We start from the raw sequence: 19,456 nt of genomic DNA, 5'->3' as shown, positions 1-19,456 counted from the left end.
CAACAGAAATGTTGGGCTCAATTGCGGTCATAATTCGAGGACTCCCTGTAAAAGTACGTGTCCTTTAAGCTTTTAGGAAATGTAGATTTGGAAAATACAACAGACGGAAGCGTGCAGAGACAATATATTCTGAATACCGTCATCCAGGATGTTTCTGACCCTTCCTTTTCTGGTTAGTATTAATTTTCTTTCTTGTCTCCTTCTTCCCGGACTCTTTTTCTGGAAAAAAAATTATCTTTAAATGGGTCTTATATCTTTCACGTTTTTCTTCCTTGCTGTATTTACAGAACTAATCTACATTTATATCAAAATTCAACCGGTGAATGAGTTTGATCCAGTCTTCGATAGTTCTTTGTACGTTTTTAATATATCTGAAATACTACCATGTAAGTTACGAGGGCTTTTTCGGAAATTTACGAGGCTATAAAACAGAATTCTCTCAAATTAGTGCTGATTGTATCTTCTTGTTCCGTATCAGCCACACAGTTAGTTTTATTGGGGGGTGAATGTTTCTTTAAGACCAAATAAGCCACTGGAATGATGTGTTTGAACCTTCTTCAGAATCTAATATACCTATTTCTTCCACTTTTTTAAAAAAAAAAAGTTTTTAAAACTTTCTGGCTATCAAGGAAACACACAAAGATCTGTTACTACCTCAAGGTAAATAAAACTTTGTAAAGAAAACTTGAATTCGCTTTTAGAGCTGTTGTAACTTTGAACGGTCACAAAATGAACTGTTCTGTCCCCTCCCGGCCTCAGCCACGCGAGCTGGCTAAACGAGCCAGTAATTGAGTTCATGGCTACTATCAGTCCTGGCAGGGGATCTGCAGCTGCCTGCCAAAGTCTCCCTTTTATCTTGGGGTTGCCAGGCAACCAGGAAGTCAGCAGTCCAGGCCGAATGTTCAGCTCAATTCTCCAAGTCAAAGAGTTCAGCTCACTTCTTCCCGAGTCAAATAGTTCAGCTCAATTTTTGCTCATCATGGAGCAGAAGAGCAGCCAGTGCTGCTTTTATACTCTGTGGGGTGACTCAGCACTTCCTAGGCCTGCCCCACCCCTGCTTCTGTTGTTCCCACCTCCCCTGCCTACGAAACCTAGGGTCCAGCCAGGCCTGACTGCCATCAGCTGGGTCTGAAGGCGTGGCCTGGGGGGGAAGAGTCAGGGGACGGAGGCCTCGTTATCTCCTCCACCTGCTTGCCTCCGGCTCCTGGAGCTGAGCCAGGGAAGGCGGTGCTCCAGAGGTAAGTCCTGATGGCCCTTCCCCCTCACTTTCCAAGTCACTTTCTGGCAGGGGGCCCAGCTCGGGGGGCGCAGACACAACATGAACTGTTGTAAGTTGAGGACTACCTGTAATATCCATATGACTTTACCCACATGTCTTTTTTTTTATATACTTTATAGCAGGGGTGTCCAATCATGGACCATTTTAAGACTTGTGGACTTCATTTCCCAGAAATCCCAAAGCTGGCTGCGGAATGCTGGGAGTTAAAGTCCACAAATCCTAAAGTTGCCAAGGGCCTCTGGCGGCTCAACAGACTAAGTCTGTCTGTTATTAACACAGCTGCTTGCAATTACTGCAGGTTCAAGTCCCACCAGGCCCAAGGTTGACTCAGCCTTCCATCCTTTATAATAGAATTGTCCTTTAAGATTTTTGATTTCAACTCCCAGAGTCCCTCAGCCAGCAAAGCTGGCTGAGGAACTCTGGGAGTTGAAGTCCAAAAGTCTTAAAGGGACCAAGTTTGGACACCCCTGCTTTATAAGGTAGGTAAAATGAGGACCCAGATTGTTGGGGGCAATAAAAGTTGACTTTGTATATAATATACAAATGGATGAAGACTATTGCTTAACATAGTGTAAGCCGCCCTGAGTCTTCGGAGAAGGGCGGGATATAAATGCAAAAAAAAAAAAAAAAAGTTGGACATTCCTGCGGTAAAATAAAATATGTGGCTTCAGTCACATGGATACCCTTGCTTTATAGATTTGTGTTAAAAGAGGGTCTGTCAGGGTTCCAATGGATGCCCTAATTAAATCATGAGTATTGAGCCAAGCTTCAAAAGAAATCCAATCATTTATTAGCAGCTTCATGTCGGCACGTTCCCTAGTGCAGCCAGCTCTGACCCTACGTAATTTATGCTCCAGGTATGACCCTGTTTCCCCCCTCCCCCCAAGATGTGTCATCAATCACATTAGCCAACGGAGCAATTTTGCAGGTTGTAGAGGTCATTCCAGTGGTGAAATCCAAATTTTTTTACTGCAGGTTCTGTGGGCATGGCTTAGTGGGCATGGCAGAGGAAGGATACTGCAAAATCTCCATTCCCACCCCACTCCAGGAAAGGATACTGCAAAATCCCCATTCCCTCCCCATTCCTGCGGGAAGGATATTGCAAAATCTCCATTCCCACCCCACTCCAGGGGAAGGATACTGCAAAATCCCCATTCCCTCCCCATTCCTGGGGGAAGGATATTGCAAAATCTCCATTCCCACCCCACTCTGGGGCCAGCCAGAGGTGGTATTTGCCAGTTCTCCGAACTGCTCAAAATTTCCGCTACCGGTTCTCTGAACTACTCAAAATTTCTGCTACCGGTTCACCAGAACCTGCTGGATTTCACCCCTGGGTCATTCCCCTTTGACTGCTGTAAGTATCCCTGGGATACAGCCTTGAGGGAGATAAGCCTGGAATGTGCATCTGTTTTTGGCTGTTTCCCATCCCACTTGGCCTATGGCAATTCGAGAGCAGGCCAGGGATGTTATGCGAGTTTGAAAGGGTCAGGATTTGACCACACAGTAGCTACCATTTTGACTTTGTTTTGACCCTACACCTGAAGCCCTGTTTTAGAATCCTTTCTGAAGCCTGCACAATCTCTAAACAGATACCACAGACACCCAAAACTACCTGCCTGCCATCTTAATGTGCTGCTATTTCATTTCAGCAAGCTCCCTTATCGGAACAGTGCTCGCTACTGACAAAGATTTGCCTCCCACCGGAATTTCATACTCCATTTTGTCTGGAGAGAGTGGCAGGGGTGTCACAGACCTATTTGTAATCGATTCCCAGTTGGGCGTTTTGAAGAACACAAAGCAATTAGACTATGAAACACAACGAGTACACACTCTTGCAGTGCAAGCTTCTGACAACGATGGCAGGATTGGAAATACCTCCGTGAGTAAACTAGCGAGCTTAAAACAAGGCTTATCGTTCCTTGCAATCTACTTTTCTTGCCTCTTTCTGGTAAACACAGTAGGATTTGCCGGACGTGACATTCGTAGAAGCAAAATGTGCCCTGGGGTGGGAGGATGAGGTGGAGGTGGAATTAAACAAGTCATCAGCCTAGAGTTGTGACATAGCCAGGCTCATACATTAAGTTGCAGTTAAAAAGATTTATTCATCCAGCCTGTAAACCAGAATCTAGTCAATTAATGTTCAATACTAACTTAGCGCCAGGCAAGGGTCAAACAGAATTCAAAAGGGATTAAATTCAGACCATTTGTGACAACATAACAAGTCTAGGCTGATAACACATTTAACTCCACCTCCCAGCGCTGCCTGCTCTCCTGCTACAATTCATTTGGGTTAGTTTCAGAGGTGGGTTTCAGCAGGTTCTGACCAGTTCTGAAGAATTGGTAGCAGAAATTTTGAGTAGTTCGGAGAACCAGTAGTAAAAATTCTGACTGGCCCCACCCCCATCTATTCTTTGCCCCCCCCTCGAGTCCCAGCTGATCAGGAGGAAATGGGGATCTTGCAGTAACCTTCCACTGGATTGGGAAGGGAATGGAGATTTTACAGTATCCTTCCCCTGGAGTGGGGTGGGAATGGAGATTTTACAGTATCCTTCCTCTGCCACGCCCACCAAGCCACACGCCCACCAAGCCACACCCACAGAACTGGTAGTAAAAAAAATTGAAAGCCACCACTGGTTAGTTTTTATTCTTCTTTTTTGTTTAAATGACAAAACATTATTTTAAAAAGACAATATATTATTAGAATATATAATACTGTGCTATACGGAAAGCTGGATGGAAGTGGATGTGATCTTCCAAGATCAAAGACGTTAAGATTGTGTTGCTTGAGGTGAAGGATAAGGTGTTGCTGCTTCTCCTTCAACTATTTCCTCAAGCTGATAAACTAACAGCTTGTCGTGACTTCTTGTTCCTTAGTATCTGCTGCTCCGACCAAGTGCTCGGGTGCAGGGGTCTCTAACCTTAATCCCTTTAAGACTTGTGGACTTCAACTCCCAGAGTTCCTCAGCCAGCTCTGCTGGCTGAGGGACTCTGGGAGTTGAAGTCCACAAGTCTTAAAGGGACCAAGGTTGGAGACCCCTGCTCTGGTTTATCTACCACAAGAGTCAGCCCTGAACCTGTAGACTAGAAAACTTTCTTCTAGAATCTTCATATATTTTTTTAGCAACAACAATAACACTTAGATTTATATACCGCTTCATAGTGCTTTACAGCCCTCTCTAAGTGGTTTGCAGAGTCAGCATGTTGCCAGTGGTGGGATTGAATTTTTTTTACTACCAGTTCTGTGGGCGTGGCTTGGTGGGTGTGGCAGGGGAAGGATACTGCAAAATCTCCATTACCACCCCATTCCAGGGGGAAGGATACTGTTAAATCTCCATTTCCACCCCACTCCAGGGGGAAGGATACTGTAAAATCTCAATTTCCACCCCACCCCATTGCTTTCCAGTTCCGTTCTCCTGTGCAGGGCAACAAAAGAAGACCCAGCCGATCATCTGGGATTCAATCAGCGGCGACTCGGGAGCCAGTGAATAGATCGAGGGCAGGGCCAGCCAGAGGTGGTATTTGGCGGTTCTCTGAACTACTCAAAATTTCCGCTACCGGTTCGCCAGAACCAGCTGAATACCACCTCTGCATGTTGCCCTCAACAATTTGGCTCCTCATTTTACCGACCTCGGAAGGCTGAAAGGCTGAGTCGAACCTGAGCCAGTCTCTTGGGAGAGTTTGCCTGCAATACTGCATTCTAACCACTGCGCCACCACGGTTCCTTCAAATATTTCTTCAAATATTTCTTTAGGTAATAATAAACGTTCTTGAAGCAAATGATGAGCCACCTATATGCGCCCCTGATGGACAGTTGCTGGATGTGCCAATGGATCTAAGTTTGGGCATTATTAATAGTTTCAGTATTACCTGCGTGGACCGGGATTCAAGTCCAAAGTCATTCCGATATACTATCACGTCAGGTATTTTATACTTCATCTATCTTATGTCATTATTTGCCACACCCACAGAACCGGTAGTAAAAAAAAATTGAAACCCACCACTGTCCCCCACCCTATCTAGACAAGGTATTCCCAGTTCCTGCAACCTGTCGTGTCCCATTCCCCCTCTGACGACCGGGTCTAGGAAGTCCGTATCAGGCGTGGCAACGAAGCCTCTGCAGCTTTGCCAAATTCCTCCGAGGATTCTCAGGGCAGGCAGGAGTCCAAGTTGTGACTTCAGCAAACTAGATGAGACTTTGCTTGACTCAAAGTTGGAATGCCAAAAGAAGATCCTTTATATAGGCTGTGGGTGTGGCTCCATGACCCAGCATTTATCCAGGCCTGCCCCTCCCTTCCTTCTGCTGGCGTCGCCTCTCAGATCTCCGGAAGCGAGGATCCTCCCACTTTGAATTGTCTTCTGCTGTTTGAGAAAGGGAGGGGTCAGAAGGAGTAGGCCCGAGTAATTCCAATCCGTGGCTGACTTCCTCTGATGGCTGAGCCAAAGGAACACACGCCGTATGAGTGAGGTTTGTTTGTTCATTCCTGACATCCTGTCCAGGCATGGGGCCAGGGCCGGGGGCTGGAGGCATGACAGGCCATTCATCTTCATTATCAGACTCAGAGTCTGATAGCAGGCCCGGGAGGAGATGGGAGGGGCCCGGCTGAGGAGAGGAGGGAGGACGAGGCACAACACTACCCTTTGTCATAGCCACCATCTTCCCGTGAATTCAACTTCATTTATCTTTACTCCTTTGGTTTTTGGCTCTGCTTTCAGGTAACGTCAATAACCATTTTGACTTCTCACCCATGGCTGGTTCTAATATCTCAAGCTTAGTCCTGATCAACCCATTCGATTATATGTCCGGAATAGACAAAATTTGGGAATACCGGCTGTTGGTTTCCGTAACCGATGATAATCTGTTATCAAGTTTTGAAAGAACTTCAGTCCATGTTCAAAAAGGCACCGTAAAGTTAACCATCCGAGTTATTCCAGATCCAACCACCGTGATTCCTACGACCGTAAGTTTGGGCTTTTATCCTAATTTGATTTGAGATGAAAGTAATATGCTGAGAGTCTGAGTTATTTATTGATTTAGTTACCGTCATAGCGATATACAGGTAGTCCTTGACTTACGACCACAAATAAGCCTAACATTTTGTTGCTAAGCAAGACAGTTCAGTCGATTTCCCACCCCCCCGCCCCATTTTACAATCTTTCTTGGCACAGTTGGTGTTTTTTTTTTTAAATATACTTTATTGAATTTTTATTACATTAAAAACATAAGGAAAAAGAAAAGAAAAGAAAAAACAAACTAAAAATTATATCACTTGACAGCCCTATTCGGCTGAATAGGTTGTAAAAAAATGCTTTTAAAAGTTAAAAAAAAGCTCTGATGATCACACAGCTCAGCTGTGATCGTCAGAGCCTCTCTTTTTTTACTTTTTAAAAGAAGCGGCAAGCGGGGAAGCGGGTGACTGGGCCATTGGGTGGACGTGGGTGATGTGGGGAGGGATTTTTGCTACCGGTTCTCCGAACCACCATCACTACTGGGTCGGCCAATCTGGTCCAAACCGGTAGCATTTCACCCCTGCTCTAGTTGTGGTTGTTTTTTTTTTGTGACTGCTAGGGTGGTGGTTGTTGTTTTGCTAACCCATTTAGAACAATTTTGTTTCCAACACCCCATTTTTTTCCTTCCTTACAAGCCTGCTGTGACCGTTGTGACCAGCAAAGAAAATGTTTATGCTCTATCATCTTGGTATGTGCCATTTTTCACACTCCTTGGCAGTTTATTGTTGCTGGGGTTGCTCGGATATCTAACCATTTTGCTGGCAAAATACCTCCGTTCCTGCTGCCCACCAAAACCCAAAGCGGACACAAAACCATTGTAAGTAGCAATAGCAACAGTACTTGTATTATATACAAGTCATATATACCGCTTCATATTGCTTTATAGCAGTCACAACTTGGACTCCTGCCTGTCCTGAGAAATCTCGAAGGAATTTGACAAGCTGCAGAGGCTTCGTTGCCACGCTTGATACGGACTTTCTAGACCCGGTCGTCGGAGGGGGAGGGGGACATGACAATAGCACTCTCTAAGATGGGGTCCCCATTCCCAGGTCCCTGGACCGGCACAGGGCCACGGCGTGCCAAAAACCGGGCCATGCAAACAAGCAAAGCCCCATCCACGGGGTGCAGGCGGCCCACAAAATTATGCCCCCTCCAGTCCGTGGGAAAACCTCTCTCCACAGAACCGGTCCCTGATACCCAAAAGGTCGGGAGCCACTGATCTAAGATTTAAAATTGACAGAGCAGTTTATAGAACCAGTGTTCTGACCCAGGTCCCCGATGTTGTAGTCTGCCAGCAGCCTGAGAACCTGGAGTGGAGTTGGACAGTGAGGAGGCTGGGGAGGACAATGGGCCAGTCCTGGAGTCAGGGGAAGGCCCAGACAAGGGCTCTGCGTCAGAGGCAGAGATGGGGCCAGGGCCATCTGGGTGTGATGCACGAATTCCGGAGCCTCCAGAGGCGGACAGCAGAGAGGCAGAGGAACAGGAGGAGCCTGTTCCTAGTGTACCCATGAGAAGAGCTGCCAGAAGGCAAGAGCAGCTGAAGCAAAAAGGGCGACTTGGGAGTAAGGCCAGAAGATGATTGGCCCTCCCATAAGGCTTAAAAGAGCAGCAAGGAGCCGTTGGTTCTTTGAGGAAAAGCAACATTGATTCCATTGCTTCTTGTCAGCGTCTCTTGAACTTTGTGGGGGTTTTGCCAAGAAAAGCCTTTGGCAGGTTGCCAAAGACAACAAAGGTTGGTGATAAGGCCGCAGGACTATTTATGAAGACTTTGTTTTGGACTAAGCTGAGAATGGATTAATTCTCAGCTGTTTTAATAAAATAAGTTTGTTCAGGCCTGAATTGTGTTTGGCAATCACTACTCGGGCCTCGGTCAAAACACCCAAACATGACAAACCCTCTGAAGTGAACTCAAAGATTCCTTTAATTAGGAGTGCCGGCAGCCCCAGCAAAATATTTCTCTCTCAAGGCAGGCTAACAAGGCCTTCCGGCATAAAGATGAATGATTATCTGCCACATCTATTCATCTCCGCCCCCTGCCTTTTATCCCCAGAGCTAGGGTGGGGCCTCACTAGCAGTGGTGGCTCTTCCATTCCAAGGACCGGCTCATAGATTTCCACTGCTCTCCTCTCCTCTGCCTTCTGCGCATCCACGCGTCAGACACTGGACCCAGCTGTTCCTCCTCTTCCTCATCAGCCACTTCCAGACCTGGGGGCTGTTGACTCCCCATCTGAGGGGTGACGAACGGCCCAGGCTCTGCCTCTGTCTCTGCCAGCTCCATTCCCTCTTCCCCCTCAGAGCTCTCAGGTTGCTTTGATGCTGACCCTGACTCCCACACCTCCTCCTCCTCCTCTGATTTGGCTGCTGGAGGGGCTGACGGCCGACAGGCCACAACAACCAGCATAGGGTCGGGTTATCTACGGGACCGCCTGCTGCCACCGACTGCCTCCCACCGACCCATACGCTCCCACAGAGAGGGACTCTTAGGGTGCCGTCCGCCAGGCAGTGCCGACTGGCGACACCCAGGGGAAGGACTTTCTCTGTGGGGGCTCCCACCCTCTGGAACGAGCTCCCCCCAGGACTGCGCCAACTTCTTGACCTTCGAACCTTCCGCCGCGAGCTTAAGACGGGGCTGGCCTAGGGTTTAGTTTTTAAAAATTAGTTTTAAATGGGGTTTTGTACTATTTTAATTGATATTTTTAAATTTGGCCTAATGTAATAAGTTTTTTAAAATGTTGTTTTAACTTGTATTTATTCTTATGTTTTTTATGTTTTTATAAGGCTGTAAACCGCCCTGAGTCCTTCGGGAGATAGGGCGGTATAAAAATTTGAAGAATAATAATAAAATAATAATAAAAATATTTCCCCCCCAACAATCTGGGTTTTCATTAAGTAGCTTAAAGAAAACATGCAAATAATAATGCAATTATAATACAACGTTTGCCGTGTGCATCCATGTCCTTGTGCTCTACAAGGCTCCCCTAAGGAATCCATATTTTTTAACGAGATTGGAGCCATCCTCCAAAATTTGAAGCCATTGCTGTCCATAACTTTTCAATTCAGCTTTGTTTACTGTATTGCCTTATGTCCGTTTTTGCAATAATGATATATATTTTTTTTTAATTTATGACAGGTTGGACATGCCAGGTATGTGGTTTCTTGTCTGCTTTCCTTGTTCTTAAAAAAACTGCCGCAGTGTTAATAAGAAGCATAATGTTTTCAAAGGGCGTATGATTTTAGCGCAGTTTGACCTAGAATCACAGAGTTTAAAATCTAATAGAACAGAACACAAGTTGTCCTAGACTTACAACTGTAACGGAGCATCCCTAAGCCATGCTGGTCGTAAAGCAAGTTGCCCATGTGACCGATCCAATTTTATGACCTTGTTTTGCGGCAGTCATTAAATGAACTCATTGTTTCCTCTGGGATGTTTTTCTTTGCTGAAAACCGAAAGTAAACATTGATATTTTTTTTAGCAAAAATATCGGAAATTGTGGTCACGTGACCACAAGACACTGTAAATGCATGATGGTTGCCAAGAATCAGTTTGGCCTAGAGGTTAAGGGAAAGCAGGAGGCTGCGAGTTCAAGTACTCTTAGCCATGAAAGCCAGATGGGTGACTTTAGGCCAATCTCTAGGAGACGGTGAGTTCTAGTCCCGCCTTACCCATTAAAGCCAGCTTTGGGCCAATCACCAGGAGACGATGAGTTTTAGTCCTGCCTTAGCCATGAAAGCCAGCTGGGTGACTTTGGGCCAATCACTAGGAGACGGTGAGTTCTAGTCCCGCCTTAGTTATGAAAGCCAGCTGGGTGACTTTGGGCCAATCACTAGGAGACGGTGAGTTCTAGTCCCGCCTTAGCCATGAAAGCCAGCTGAGTGACTTTGAGCCAATCACCAGGAGACCGTGAGTTCTAGTTCCGCCTTAGCCATAAAAGCCAGGAGGGTGGCTTTGAGCCAGTCACTTTCTCCCAGCCCAGCCTACTTCACAGGGTGGTTGTTATAGGGAAAATAGGAGGAGAAAAGAGTATTAGATATGATGATAGTTATTTATAAAAATAATAAAGGCAGGACGCAAACAAACAAGTGCCCAAATCGTAGTCACACGACTATGGGGGAGTCCTCAGAACTTCAGAACCAATTTATAAATACTTTTTAGGAGGTCTAGCATAGCTTTGAATAGTTGAATAGTTGCTAAGTGACCGGTTGTAAGTGAAGGACTGTCTTATGTGTAGAATATAAGGCTTGAAATGGGCAGTCCTTGGTGCTCTTTGAACTTAATTGATTGTTTGCAAATATGTAACTTCTTCTACTGTTCTCTGTTTTATGTAGTAAGTTCTACTTAATTCAGGTTGGCAGAATGTAATTTGATGGGATACTTTAAACTCTTGCTCATTTCATAAAGTGAAAGGTTAGAAAAAGCAGCATATTTTTTTTTTCCTACAGAAAAGAAGAAAGCAAAGAAAGAAATAATATGGGTAAGTAATGCTTTAAACCTGAAACAGAATCTTTGCCTATTTAGGATTAGCATCTCAGGATGCCCATATGATATATGTATGTATGTATGTATGTATGTATGTATGTATGTATGTATATATATATATATATATATATGTCTTTGGTTGTTCGGGTTTTCTCCCGTGTAAAATTGGAAGTGTCTTGGCGACGTTTCGACAAAGTCTCATTCGTCATCTTCAGGCTTCAGCTTCGTGCTTCTGGGAGCAATGTGTGATTGCAGCTGTTTCTTCCTTTTTAACTGCTAGTGGGTGTTTGAACTGATTGGGTGGGAGCTTGGCTGTGCTCTGATTGGATGGAGGTTTTTTGTGCTCTGATTGGCTGGGGGTGTGTCCTTTTTGGGTGGGGGTTTGGTTGTGCTCAGATTAGTCTGAGTTGCAGGGGGATTTGAGCTGGTGAGCTGCATTGCTGTTGTTTGGCTTCATGTTTGTGGTCGTGCTACATCTTCATAGTGGGTGTCTGTCTGCTGTATGTATGGATTGGAGGGGTTTGAAATGGCTAATGTTGCAGCTGCGGTCTGGCTTCTGGTCCTTGGTCGTGCTTCCTGATCAGTGTGGGTTTGGGTATGCTTTCTGGGTGGATGTGTGGTGGTGACATCCTGTGTGGACCTCGTGAGTGTGGGTCTGGTGTCATTCCTCCAATCCATACATACAGCAGACAGACACCCACTATGAAGATGTAGCACGACCACAAACACGAAGCCAAACAACAGCAATGCAGCTCACCAGCTCAAATCCCCCTGCAACTCAGATTAATCTGAGCACAACCAAACCCCCACCCAAACAGGACACACCCCCAGCCAATCAGAGCACAAAAAAACCTCCATCCAATCAGAGCACAGCCAAGCTCCCACCCAATCAGTTCAAACCCCCACTAGCAGTTAAAAAGGAAGAAACAGCTGCAATCACACATTGCTCCCAGAAGCACGAAGCTGAAGCCTGAAGATGACGAATGAGACTTCGTCAAAACGTCGCCAAGACACTTCTAATTTTACACGGGAGAAAACCCGAAAAACCAAAGACCTACATATATATATATATTCTGGCTCATATTAAAACCCAGAAAAGCTATTGTAATTATTGCAACACTTCCTGTTTAATCTAGATCAGGGGTAGTCAACCTTTTTATACCTTCCACCCACCTTTGTATCTCTGTTAGTAGTAAAATTTTCTAACCGCCCACCGGGTCCACAGTAATGCGCTGTGTATCATCGTCTGCACATGCCTCTTGCGCATCATGGATTGGGGTTGTGGGGGTGGGTGCCAGCTACCAGCTCTGCTTGTCTGTTACAGCTGGGTGGTATGGGTGGGGAAATGCGTGAGCTATTCTGGGATGAGGCTCTTTTGTTTGCGGTCTCACTATAGCGCCATTTAGTTTTCACTTACGTAACGTGAACTAAACTTATGCTTGGGCGATACAAATAGTATACTTTCAGAAATTTAAATTGTCACGGGGAATTTTATGAAAACCTAATGAAAATGTTTTTAAATAATGCTATGAATTTTTTTTTAAAAAGTCAATTAAATTAAAAAAAAGGAAAGTGCTTCAGTATCGGACAAAACCCCTACCACCCACCATGAAAGCTGAAACGCCCACTAGTGGGCGGTAGGGACCAGGTTGACTACCACTGATCTAGATAGTTAATTATTTTATTTAAAAAAATTACCTCCCCCCCCCCATTCAAAGCAGCTGATAGTGAAAAACAGCATAAAAATCAAAATAATTTAGAAGTGTGCTGCCTTTTTGTCTTTCTAGATCCAGTTCGATTTATAAGATTTATAAGATTCCCTACTATTGCCAGCTATCCTCTCCTAAATCAGAAACCACTTTCTAGTTGCCACATTCCGAGATGGTGACTTTCTTGTGTTAACTTCTATGTTTATGAAAGAATAAAAAAACTTGGATATAAGTTAAACATGAAACCAAAGAGCTTGGTGTAGTCTCCAAAAAATGTTCCCTCAAATTCAGTGATTTTCTGTCTTCAGATAAACAATTATACACTAACTACCGTATTATTCGGAGTATAAGACGCACCTTTTTCCACCAAAAAAGAGGGTGAAAATCTGGGTGCGTCTTATACTCCGAATGTAGCCCTGCCCAGCTTCTCAAAGGGAGGTTTCAGAGGCTGAGAAAAGCATCAGAAACTAAGCTTCAGAAAAGAAGCCCCCAAACAGAGCTTCAGAAAAAAAGCCCCCAAACAGAGCTTCAGAAAAAAAGCCCCCAAACAGAGCTTCAGAAAAGAAGCCCCCAAACAGAGCTTCAGAAAAAAAGCCCCCAAACAGAGCTTCAGAAAAAAAGCCCCCAAACAGAGCTTCAGAAAAGCCCCCAAACAGAGCTTCAGAAAAAAAGCCCCCAAACAGAGCTTCAGAAAAAAAGCCCCCAAACAGAGCTTCAGAGGCTTTTTTCTGAAGCTGTTTTGGAGGCTTTCAGAGGCAGAAAAAAGTTTTTTCTGAAACAGAGTTTCAGAGGCAGAAAAAAAAAAAAAGCAAGGCACAGAGCTCACAACCAAGGAACCTGCTGCTAAAATTCACCTCTGGGAACAGCTGATTGGGGGTATTCTGAGAGGCCGATCCACCTGCCAATCAGCTTTTTTCTTATTTTCCTCCCGAAAAACTAAGGCGCGTCTTATACTCTGGTGCGTCTTATACTCCGAAAAATATGGTCTGTTTTAAGCCAGGAGTGTCAAACTCAAGGCCCATGGGCCAGATCCAATGTGCTGGCAGAGTGTTGCAAGAGGCTGTCACAGCCGAAAACGGAGCTCAGGAGCCCATTTTTGCTGGCAGAGCGCTCGGGCCACCACCGACGCTCCCAAAACGAGTGACGTCAAGCTGGCCACACTCACCCAGGACACACACCCACACCCAAGTTCAAACACAACCCTGATGCGGCCCTCAATGAAATCAAGTTTGACATCCCTGTTTTAATCCAACACACCAATTGTAGAATTCTCCTTGATTCCACGCTGGTCAGCTATTTTTCCTCCTTTCTTTAATTGACAACACTAAATTAGCCTTTTGTTTCTCTCCTTAGGAAATGACCAACTTAAATCCTGTTTTTGACGGGGAAGCAATAGACCCAGGTATATTACACGGAGGCTGAGAAAGAGCAAAACGGTTTTGAAAGGAAAGAGTTTAAGTCTTATCAGAGCGAGAGATGTATGCCTCCAAGGCAAATAGCAACCCTACGCATTTGTTTAAGAGAAAAGTCAAATTATCAAGAGTGCTGAAACCATCAATCAAGAAGTTCCTGGGTTCTGCAGAAAACTGAACTTCCAGAACCGAAGAAGCTTCTTGGATGAGAAGCGAAATGTTTTCAAAGGGGAAAAAAAAAACACCCCAAGATAATCCAGTTGCCTTTTGGAAAAGCACTTCTGGGTCAATTTGATTGTTGCAGAAAGAGTGTTGCTTGTACCCCAGTCCTGTAAGGTCAGGAGGATGAGACGCCGAGAAAAGTTTTTTCTGCGGCAACACCTGTTCTCTAGACTAGCTTTCCCACTGAGGTCAACTGGATGTCCTTGATGTCTCATTTCAGAAGGCGGTTTAAAGGGAGGGGTTTTTGTTTGTTTGTTTGTTGATTTTGCTTTGAGTTTGGGTGGGGTGTTCTTACCAGGGGTGAAATCTAAAAATTTTCCCTACTGGTTCTGTGGGCGTGGCTTAATTGGTGGGCGTGGCTTGGTGGTCAGACGACTGGGTGGGCATGGCTAATAACAGTAAACAATAAAAATAATAAACAAAGTATACAAAACAATAAGAGATACCAAAAACCAACTCAGCTGAAAAAATGCTTTTAAAAGTAAAAAAAAACAAACTTCTAATGACCACGCGGCTCAGCAGGGGCAGGGGCCAGGGATTTTTACTACTGGTTCTCCGAACCACGAGCCGCCATCGCGACCGGGTCGGGCGATCCGGTCTGAACCGGGAGCATTTCACCCCTGATTCTTACCATTGATATATATTACTTATATTATTGTGGGCGTTTTGTGTTATTATATTTTGTTGTTAGCTGCTCCGGTAGGATTACAGTGGAGTACAAATCAAATAAACCATCACATCCAGTGGTGGGATTCGCCCAGAGTCAGGTTGGCTGTTGTGGGGTGTGTGGCCCATCCCCATCCTCCAGCTCCTCCACACATGCGGAACGAGCTTCCTGCGAAGGCTAACCTAACGCTGGGTGAACTGGTTGTTAAATTACACCCCCGCGCCCACTATCAAAATGGATTTTGGGGGCGCTACATTGCACTGCAATGGAAAAACGGACAACTGAGCGGCCGGCACAAGGGAAGGAGGAGGAGCAGGGAGAAGAAAGAGGGAAAGCAGCTTTCTCCTTCCCTCACGCCGGTCGCTCCGTTGCCCGTTTCTCCATTGCAGCGCAGCGCCTAGGATCCACTTTGATAGTGGAGGTTGGGCAAGGGTGAAATCTAACAATTTTCCCTACCGGTTCTGTGGGCGTGGCTTAATTGGTGGGCGTGGCTTGGTAGTCAGGTGACTGAATAGGCATAGCCAATAATAATAAATAATAAAAATAATAAAGTATACAAAACTTGGGAACGTACCAGTCTACCTTCTTTAAAAATAGAGGCACGGGTCTACCAATTGCCTTTTTTTGGGAGGCACCGGTCTACCTTCTTTAAAAATAGAGGCACTGGTCTACTAATTGCCTTTTTTTGAGAGCGCACCGGTCTACCTTCTTTAAAAATAGAGGCACCGGTCTACTAGCCACCTACAGCGCTGATCAGCTGTAGTGCAGCCCTTTGAAGTGCCGCGGCAGTCATTTAAGGTCATTTGCAGCTATATCACCACCGAGGGCTTCAGGGACAGAGAAGAGGAACAGCGAGGCATGGGCGGGGGGGGCAGGGATTTTTGCTACCGGTTCTCCAAACTACCCGCCCCCATCACTACCGGATTGCATGATCCGGTCCGAACCGGAGCATTTCAACCCTGAGGTTGGGTAATTTAACAATCGGTTTGCGCGAACCGGTGCGAACCGGCTGAATCCCACCACTGATCACATCCCTTCCACTCCGAAAATGTATTTTTAAATGAATCGTTTCTTCCGCAGTCACTGGCAAAGTGTATGAATACAATTCAAAATCCGGGGCGCGAAGATGGAAAGATCCCAATGCACTTTCCAAGACTGAAGTGAAGGGTTCTGTTGCACAAGTAACAACTCCTCCCAAGAGTGGTGAAGCCAGTCTGTCCAAAGCAGAGGCTACCACTAGTGATGGTGAGAGGAATCTCAAACAGAAGCCGAGATCTCCAAAAAGTGGTGAAAAGGACCTACCCAAAGCAGAAGCTGAGTCTGGTGGTAATCAAGGAGATCTTAAGCAGACGAAATCTCCAAAGAATAACCAAACAGGTGACCTATTCCAAATGGAAGATGAAACCAGAAGATCAAATCACCTAGAACCAACAGCCAAATTGCAGAAGGCAAACGAGGAACATCCGAGCAACCGATCACCTTCACCCACTCCCCCACGTAGATCTCCCATCCCCTCTCCCAAAATATACCCCAAATATCAAAATCAGTCTTAAAGGCATGTGTAATCTGTCTGTAGCCCAGAAGACGTAACAGCTAGTCTGGATGCCTCTTAATGACCAAATCAGGAAACCAACTCTATAGGAAGATTAAGGTAAAGGTAAAGGTTCCCCTCGCACATACATGCTAGTCATTGACGACTCTAGGGGGCGCTGCTCATCTCCGTTTCAAAGCTGAAGAGCCAGCACTGTCCGAAGACGTCTCCGTGGTCATGTGGCCGGCATGACTCAACGCCAAAGGCGCACAGAACACTGTTACCTTCCCACCAAAGGTGGTCCCTATTTTTCTACTTGCATTTTTAACATGCTTTCAAAACTGCTAGGTTGGCAGAAACTGGGACAAGTCACGGGAGCTCACCCCGTTACACGGCAGCACTACGGATTCGAACCGCTGAGCTGCCGACCTTTTGATCGACAAGCTCAACACCCTAGCCCCTGAGCCACCGCGTCCCTACGTAGGAAGATTAGTAGTAGTTTTAACTGTTTAGTTGTGTCCGACTCTTGAGTGGTGCGGTGGCCTAGAGGTGGAGCTCTAGCCTCACAATCAGGAGACTGTGAGTTCGATCCTAGGTAGAGGCAGATATTTCTCTTTCTCGGCACACTGAGAATATATCTGCTGAATCTAACTCCGCATTGGCAACAGGAAGGGCATCCGGCCAGTAAACACTCAGCTCCATTCGGTTGCCCAGACTCCACCCTGCAAAGGAGTATGGGGTCGTTGTAGGTAAGTGCTTTCCATGCTACTCTGCCAAGCACAGCTTCTTTCAGTTGTTCATCTTTGATTTGATGTTATCAAGCCAGTGTGTTCATTGCTTACGTCTTTTCTTTTTGATTGCCTTCTCCAATGAATTTGCATGCAAGGCACTTCTAAAGCGAATCAGACGTAGGCGTACAATTTTAGCTTCTAGTGACGGGTCTGGTTTTATACAATTTAACACCTCTGTGTTAGTTACTCCGAAGCAACGGAATTCAAGAGGGATTGGACTTGTGGGATCATTTGTGGCAACATATGGACTCTGAGCTGATGACACATTTAATTCCATCTCCCAGCTCTGCCTGCTCTTCTACGAAAATTGTTCTGTTGTTGTCCTTGGTTTCCTGTGAACCGAACAGCTGAAATTTCTAAAGGTGTGACATTCTCACAAAATAAAGTACTGCTGGCCTAGCAATCCATATTGTTATCGTCATCTCCTTCAACGTGGATTTGAAATGGCCACTCAGGTGGAACCATCCCCTCTCCCCCGCCCTGCTGGTCCACAAAGCCAGGAAGGTTGGGGCGGGAAACTCCCACATTAGTTCATTACTGAATTATTTGTATAGCCACTATACACCACTGGATGGGTATAGCACGCAGAGTCAGTCCAATTGTGTAACATTCTCCCCTTGATTAGTTTCCACCTATTGCTTCTTGTTCTACCCTCAGGTGCTTTGGAGAATAGTTTGACTCCCTCTTCTTTGTGGCAGCCCCTGAGATATTGGAACAAAGGAAGAGGGAGTCAAACTATTCTCCAAAGCACTTGAGGGTAGAACAAGAAGCAATGGGTGGAAACTGATCAAGGAGAGAAGCAACTCAGAACTAAGGAGAAATTTCCTGACAGTTAGAACAATCAGTAAGTGGAAGGACTTGCCTGCAGAAGTTGTGAATGCTCCAACACTGGAAATTTTTAAGAAAATGTTGGATAGCCATTTGTCTGAAATGGTGTAGAATTTCCTGCCTGGGCAGGGGGTTGGACTAGAAGGCCTCCAAGGTCCCTTCCAACTCTGTTATTATGTTATGTAGACATTTTATTAAAAGATTAAAAAAAAAAATCTGGAAAATCACAGAGCGCATCTGCGCATTTTCAAACTGACTTTGGAGTTAGCTAAATCAGTAGTAAACCGGTGGGGTGCCTGCTTTTCTCTCGGTTAATTTGAGCTGGTTGCCATTTGTAGTGCTTAGTGGATGGCCTCAAATGACCAGGGGTGTCAAACTCAAGGCCTATGGGATGCTTAGATCTAGCCCGAGGTGCCTCTGCCGACCAAAACAGGCTGCGGAGGGGCAGCACGTTTTCGGCCAGGAGAGTGCTGCAGGAGGCTGTGGAAGCCGGAAACGGAAAATGTTTATAGTAAAGAATGATGGAAAGAAAGAAGGGAAAAAATGCATTTGTGTCAAACACCCACCATGGCCAAGTCTATGCGGCCACACCCACCATGGCCACACTCAACTCCGGCCATCCACCCATCGGCCCTCTGAGGTCAAACCAGTGGTGAAATGTAAAATTTGTTACTAGTGGTTCGGTGTGCGTGGCTTGGTGTGTGTGGGGTGGTGGTTAATGTGACTGGGTGGGTGTGGCCGACTTTTTTTTTTTTTAACTTCTAAAAGCATTTTTTCTACAACCTCTTTGGCCGAAGAGGTTGTAAAAAAATGCTTTTAAAAGCCTCTGACGATCCCAGCTGAGCCGCGCGATCATCAGGGCTTTTTTTTTTACTTTTAAAAGCATTTTTTCGGCCGAAGAAAAAATGCTTTTAAAAGTTTAAAAAAAAAAACCTCTGATGATCGCACGGCTCAGGAGGTGGGGCAGGGATTTTTGCTACCGGTTCTCCGAACCACCCGCCGCCATTGTTACCGGATCAGGCGATCCGGTCCGAACCGGAAGCATTTCACCCCTGAATCCAACCCATCCCTGAAATCGAGTTTGGGAGCTCAGGAGGGCTGTGTGCGCGATGGCCTCCTGCAGCCTCTACCAGTGAAAACGGAGCTCATGCGCGACCCCCACGGGCTCCGTTTTCACTGGCAGAGGGCTGCAGGAGGCCATCGTGGCCAAAAACGAGAGACGTCGCGCTGACATGAATGACATCGAGCTGGCCACACTTACCCTGGGCCTGAGGTCAAACATAACCCTGATGCGTCCCTCAATGAAATCGAGTTTGACACCCCTGTGCTATACCCGTGCAATATTTTCAGGACAACAGGCCCAATTCCTAGAAATGTCAATTTATTAGGCTGAACCGAATCTAATGTACAGGAGTACATGTCAGAGACAATGCTTGAAGTTATTTAAGCATCCAGGTTTTAAACAGTCAAACTTAGAAGTAACGGATAGCTTTCTTAAGACTGGAATCCTTTCCTTGGTATAATTTGGCATTC

General features: G+C 45.7%; 1 protein-coding gene across 1 annotated transcript in view; it reads left to right on the top strand.

The window, feature by feature from the left end:
• The window catches only part of CDHR3 (cadherin related family member 3), a 43,895-nt gene extending 26,176 nt beyond the window's left edge, over positions 1-17,719 (top strand). The window contains exons 11-20 of the mRNA XM_058190491.1: positions 70-172; positions 288-386; positions 2,929-3,158; positions 5,031-5,199; positions 5,993-6,237; positions 6,922-7,103; positions 9,417-9,430; positions 10,727-10,758; positions 13,826-13,874; positions 15,854-17,719. Of these exons, the coding sequence (XP_058046474.1) occupies positions 70-172; positions 288-386; positions 2,929-3,158; positions 5,031-5,199; positions 5,993-6,237; positions 6,922-7,103; positions 9,417-9,430; positions 10,727-10,758; positions 13,826-13,874; positions 15,854-16,326 (1,596 nt within the window). The 3' untranslated portion in view covers positions 16,327-17,719. The remainder of the gene's footprint in view (positions 1-69; positions 173-287; positions 387-2,928; positions 3,159-5,030; positions 5,200-5,992; positions 6,238-6,921; positions 7,104-9,416; positions 9,431-10,726; positions 10,759-13,825; positions 13,875-15,853) is intronic.
• The last annotated feature ends 1,737 nt before the right edge of the window (positions 17,720-19,456 follow it).

Source organism: Ahaetulla prasina, chromosome 7, assembly GCF_028640845.1.
Source record: "Ahaetulla prasina isolate Xishuangbanna chromosome 7, ASM2864084v1, whole genome shotgun sequence".
Taxonomy (NCBI): domain Eukaryota; kingdom Metazoa; phylum Chordata; class Lepidosauria; order Squamata; family Colubridae; genus Ahaetulla; species Ahaetulla prasina.
Note: the sequence above shows the minus strand (reverse complement) of the source record. Positions and strands in the feature narration are given on the sequence as shown.